This window comes from Mixophyes fleayi, chromosome 5, assembly GCF_038048845.1.
Source record: "Mixophyes fleayi isolate aMixFle1 chromosome 5, aMixFle1.hap1, whole genome shotgun sequence".
Classification (NCBI taxonomy): domain Eukaryota; kingdom Metazoa; phylum Chordata; class Amphibia; order Anura; family Limnodynastidae; genus Mixophyes; species Mixophyes fleayi.
This window is the reverse complement of record NC_134406.1, coordinates 20,853,367-20,859,366: the sequence shown is the minus strand read 5'-3', so window position 1 is coordinate 20,859,366 and position 6,000 is coordinate 20,853,367. Positions and strand designations below refer to the sequence as shown.

The window sequence follows — 6,000 nt, the reverse complement described above, 5'->3', positions numbered from 1 at the left end:
TGATGATCATATTCCCTGTACCCAGTTTTTAGATACCCAGTACATAAAGTTATCAGTGAAGGGCACTCATTGCCACACCACCCCTGTACCCCATTCTTTCTGAGTCTCTAGTCTGCAATAATGGGATAATAAACAGCCCAGGCTGGTGCAGTTCACCGTCATCTGTAACATATGGCAGCTGAACACCAAACTGTTCATCTTTATTCAAGACATGTGTGTATCAGAGAGCACCACACACAGCTCTACAGTCAGTCAGTGCTGGTGGTAGGCTCCACCACCTCCGTCCCCTGCAGTGTGTGCGGATGGTCTGGCCCTGGAGCAGAGAGCTGTGCACCAGTGCCCGGCATTGGGGACACTAATGGCACCCGGTGCTGCCCGCTGATCCCCCGTCACCCAGCTGTACATGACACACACACGAGGTGGCTCCGGCAGGCTGATTACAGCGGAGGAGATGGGGAAGTGGAGCTGCAGCAGTGAGTCATGAGGAGGAGGACAAGGAGGAGGAGGAGGGAGCCATACACACACTGCACACTGCACACTGCACTCCAGCAACGTGCACCTCAGTGCACCGCCGGGCTCCGCACCGCTGCCAGGTAACACAAGGGGGACAAGGACATAGCATGCCGGCGTTACCCTGCAGCTCACATCTGATCTCAGGGATTACATGCTCCTGATTTCTTGCAGCATGATCCAGGGAGCTCAGCCCAGATTACTGGTGTAGTGTAGGTTGTAGCTGTGTGTGTGTCACTCTCTCATCGGATGGCTGCCAGATACACGGACACTATGCAGGAATTAGGTACTCATGTTTCTCCTTCCCTCCTGGCTTTTGCTGTCACGTTTTGCACAATAACAAAAAGATAAAGGCTGGGGGTTGGCTTTTGTTCATATGTCAGGCTGATGTATGAGTGCAGCTTTCTGCAGATGTCATATCAGTAACAGCATGCTGCATGTATGTTATGTATGTATGTATGTATGTATGTATGTATGCCTGCATGCGTGTGTGTGTGTGTGTGTATATGTATGTGTATGTATGTTATGTATGCAGGCATGTGTGTGTGTATGTAGCAGCTACAGGGAGCTTAGTGTCCTGGAGCCAATCTCCTAACATGTCACAGGAAATGTGTGTAAGTGTGTATGTCACATATCTATATATCTATCTATCTATCTATCTACCTATATCTATATCCATATGCATCTATCCTCACTCTTCACTTACATATATATATATATATATCTATATCTATATCTATATCTATATCCATATGCATCATCAGTCTCACTCTTCACTTACATATATATATATATATATATATATATATATATATATATATATATATATATATATATAAATATATATATATATATATTGCAACATGTACACATGAAATGCATGCACTGTGCTAATAAAATATAGTAAATGCTCTCTCATTTTATATATATATATATATATATATATATATATATATATATATATATATATATATATATATATAATGTACACACACACATACACACACATATCTATATAATTTCTCAGCATTATATTATTATTGTATAGATATGTGCATTCCTTGACCTAATTATAATGTATACCATGCAGTACTATGTCTTGCAGTACTATTACTTGCAGTGTGCCATCTTTTTTCATGGTACAAGCCTGTGTGAGAGACAGACATTAACCCTTTGCATTTTAAATAGCTGAGGTAGATCTGCTTCCCACTAACCCGTCACATTGAAAATGGTTATGATGCATTTCTTAGCAGGTAAATGGGAGGCTTATTTGAGCAGAGCACAGAGCATAATTCCAGCGTACAGTGTTGGAGTAATGCAGAGACATCCACGGCTGGGACTTATCATGTCTGTATTTTAGTGCTTCATTAAATTAGATTTCCTCATGGGAATAGGAACCTCAGCTCGACTGGAGTTCAGTATCGCCTTAGCGTTAAAGCTGTGTTTTATTTTCTTGTTGCTGTCTCTTTGGAATTATTGATTGTGGGGTTGAGTTTCAGAATTCCATGGAACATAAACAATACAAGCATTTAAGTTATAGAAACATCCATATTTAGTTATTTTTAAAAAAATCTTTATTTGTACATTACAAAACGAATGCTGATTAAGCATTGGTAAAACCTTGTTTATGTGACGTGTTTATGTGTGTTGTTTGATTAGGATTACATATGCAGAATGCTGTAGCTTTATTGCCAGGCAGGGCAAAAGAAAGGCATCAATAGATATCCTTTAAGGCAGAGGCAGCCCCTTGAGCTCAATGTGACTTCATTAAAACCTTTACTGTTCAAAGAGACAGTAACTCATAGTGAAGCTTTGAGGCCTCTTAGTGCTGCAATAGAACTGCCCTACATTGTTTCACCGAGTAGCACGCCTACAAAAAAACAATTAACGAGTATCTGTCTGAAATTGAGCTGCAAGGAAAGTTGAAATGAACAATACTGCACCCCTGTCTCCTATAAAAATTGGAGGCAGACAATATTTGGCAAAAAAAAATAAATGCATCCTATCACTTTACTGGGAACTTTTGACATCACTGAGCTACTTCTCAAAATGACTGCACTTTGAGCAAACGAGTGGTTGCCTTTCACTTATAATGATTATATATAGTTGTTTACAATGAAAGTGGGCCTGCCATCTACACACACTTATTTTGTGGACTGAACGTGTATGCAGCCAATCAATTTGTGAGGAATCAGTCACATCACTAATGTACTGCCTGTGTAATATCAATGAGGCCTGACTTACAGTAGTATATTCAAAGGTCAGCTTCTACAATATAGTTTGGAGTTAGAGTTTTGTGGACTAAATATATTTCTGTACTGCTCATGCATAATAAAATGTGATATTTTATAAAGATTTGCACGTATGTCTTAAAGTTGCAAATGTAGAGGCAGAATTGGTGCAGGGGTAAGTTGTGCACGTACGTAAGTGTATGTACAGGTACTGTAGAGCGCCCCCTGGAGGTGTAACCTGATGAGACTTGAAGGCATACCCTTGATGCGTTTCTTAGGAGGCTATCTTTTCCGGTACAGGCCTGGTATAAAGATATACAGTATGATGATGATAATTGACACCAGTAGCAGTATCTAGCCGCTTCTGATTGGTCCCTCCAGCTTGTTGTAATTCATTCATCGGCGTCGCAACTGCACTGTGTTAAGCTGCGGACATCTAATTGCATTACTTCATTCCTCACTGGCCAGTTGGAATATTGCAGGAAAGAAGATTCCTATTGGATTTAAAAAGTAAAGAATGATGGACGAGGGGCTGTTTGTATTTAACTAAATTTTATATGAAAAATGCAACTTTTGCTCTTATAAGTAGCACTGTCATGTCCACACTATCATTGGGCTAAAGTAAACGCATTTGTACGCCTGACGTATACCTGATGGAGACATGCGCCAAACTCTAATACAGACCCTTTATTTGATAACAATTACAATGTATGTATAAAATGTGGAATAAAAAATGTCTTATTTGATAGGGAATCTTATTACGGTGAGTTTAAAAATATGATAACATTGCTATTTTGCAGTTCATTTCAACAAACCTATTTATGTACTTGTAGAAGTTTATTTTAAATTCTTAAAGGTATAGACCTGCTCCCCTCCCCTGCTCCTCTTACCATATTTGCTTCGATTTAAACTGCATAGACAGTGAATGCATTTACTCATCAGAATAGAAGCAGGAACTGTTGTGCGTAAGCTAAGAAATTTTAGATGACTGAAATTGGAACTAATTTGAGCCCTTTGTTTGCGGTAGGGCAAATAACCTTCTGGTTTAGACGTATTACACTTTTAAATGCCAATAGCAATACAGCAGACAGTATTCCATGTTACCTTTTCACTGGGGGAGAAGGAGTCTATATGTGAAACGTGCGTAGGTACTTTGAGCTTTGTTATGTATTTTATGGCCCAGTTATACTGATCTGTTTTTACTGCTGTGGCTGTTTTTGCCCTTCACCCTTTTCGCAAGTTGTTGTGTCATTTATCAAGCATGTCTCCATAAAAACTCAGCACATGAAGCCACAAATATGCTCTAATTAACAAAATAAGCGGTAGGACACTGTACTTACTTTGATAAGCATCTCTCTTGTCCTTTCTTGTTTCTGACACAGCTTGCCTTGGAGATTTACATGAAATTTAATTCGACAAGAGACATGTAACAACAGCGATATTTAAATCGTTCCTCCAGAAAATCTGGATTGCAGGAAAACTCAGAGGGAACTGTCTTAGTCATCATGAACATTGTGCTGCCTTTCTGAAATGAACATGATGAAGACGGAAGCTTCGGGAGAGCGTTCGAACCTGCGGAGCGCCTCACCCCACAGGAATGCCTACAGAACTGAGTTTCAGGCGCTCAAGAGCACCTTCGACAAACAAAAGCCTGACGGAGAAGACAAAAAGAAGGGCGAGAGTGAGGTGCCTCAGACGCAACAGACAAGAGGGCGCAGTTATGGGTCAAACGTCAATAGAATTAAAAACCTGTTCATGCAGATGGGGATGGAACCAAATGAAAACAATGGCGTCCAACCGCGGAAGTCCAAAAGTACCACGTCATCTCCTCCAAGAAGAGCAAAGCCCAGGGAAGTTTTGGAAAAGAAAGAAGCAGCAGTGAAAACCAAGGCTACCGTTTCGGAGAGGATTAGCCGTTTCGACACTTTGGATGGACCGTCTTACTCTAAGTTTACAGAAACCAGGAAGATGTTTGAACACTCTTCACGCGACTCTGGACGCTATTCTTCCAGGAACGATAGACGGGGATCTAGTGAATATTTAGATGAAGGGCGTGGAAGTAAGTCAAACAGAGGAAGCAGCGATTCCCTGGACAGCCTTAGTTCGAGGACAGAAGCTTTGTCTCCAACCGTGAGTCAACTTAGCGCAGTGTTTGAAAATAGCGATTCGCCAAGCCCAAACGCTTTGGAAAAAAATGAAAATAACGAAGGATTTTCTGTAACCGGACATTACCCACTGAATATCTCCACTTCCCCAGTTACAGATTTCGAAGGCTATGGACACGCTAAAGACTCAAATTCTTGGTCTCCACCAATGGAAGCCGACACAGACACCTGCATAGATGTCGCCCATCAAACAAATAGAGTTATAGACCAAGAAGATGGTCACGTTTCCACGCAAGAGGTAAAAAGAGAAAAGAGCGTAGGCTGTAGTACTAATGACAACACTCTGGCCAAGAATAAACTTACAGATGGTGCCGATGACGGATCACACGTTAGGCACATAGTGAAAAAAGGTGAACACACAACGCAACACAATCATTTGTCTGAAGATTCTGTGAATTCTTTTGATAGGACTAAATCGGGAGAATTGGCGACCGCCGCGGAAATAAACGAGAATTTTACAACGAACCGAACCTCTGCTGCTCCCACGTCTCTCAATGTTGGCACAAGTATGAGTAGCGACTTGAATAGCTTTTCGACTGCGCAGTCATATGATCACTCTGATTATAACGTTTACAGAGTGCGCTCACGGTATAACTCGGAGTGGGAAGAGGCGGAGCCAGGGGACGATGATGACAGCGATGAAAACAAGTCTTACGAGCCAGACACCGAATACTTTGAGGTGCCTGGATTGGCGGAAGAAGAAGAAGTTCCGCCCCAAAGGAAAATTAAATTTAGTAAAGCTCCTATCAAAGTAAGCCTTTATGTACTTATTTTATTTTGTGTTGATATATAACGGTAGTAGATCAGTTTATAAAATTTGCATTTCTTGAAGACTAATATCTAGTAATGGGATGTAAATATTGTTTTAAGGGAGCGCAAAACCAGAAATGCATTTAACTTATACAAATAACTGAGAGTAAAAACCATAATCTATGCAAAAGGTGCGGGCAACTTGCTAAGATTTTACTCTATGTTCTTGAAGGCGATTGATGGGAATCTTTCATGGTACAAGATGACTACTTTCTATCACACAGGATTAATGTTAGCACATACAATGTAAAATGTATTTGATACTCTCATTGGAAAACATTTAA

The 6,000-nt window shown here is 40.6% G+C and overlaps 1 protein-coding gene across 3 annotated transcripts in view; it reads left to right on the top strand.

Moving 5' to 3' along the window:
- Positions 1-284: 284 nt before the first annotated feature.
- PPP1R9A (protein phosphatase 1 regulatory subunit 9A) overlaps positions 285-6,000 on the top strand; it is a 159,364-nt gene continuing 153,648 nt past the window's right edge. For 2 of the 3 annotated variants that reach the window (XM_075211785.1, XM_075211783.1), the window contains exons 1-2: positions 285-593; positions 4,124-5,657. In XM_075211785.1, the coding sequence (XP_075067886.1) occupies positions 4,272-5,657 (1,386 nt within the window). In that variant the 5' untranslated portion in view covers positions 285-593; positions 4,124-4,271. Of the gene's footprint in view, positions 594-652; positions 797-4,123; positions 5,658-6,000 lie in introns of those variants that run through there. The other variant, XM_075211784.1, reaches the window with a different exon arrangement.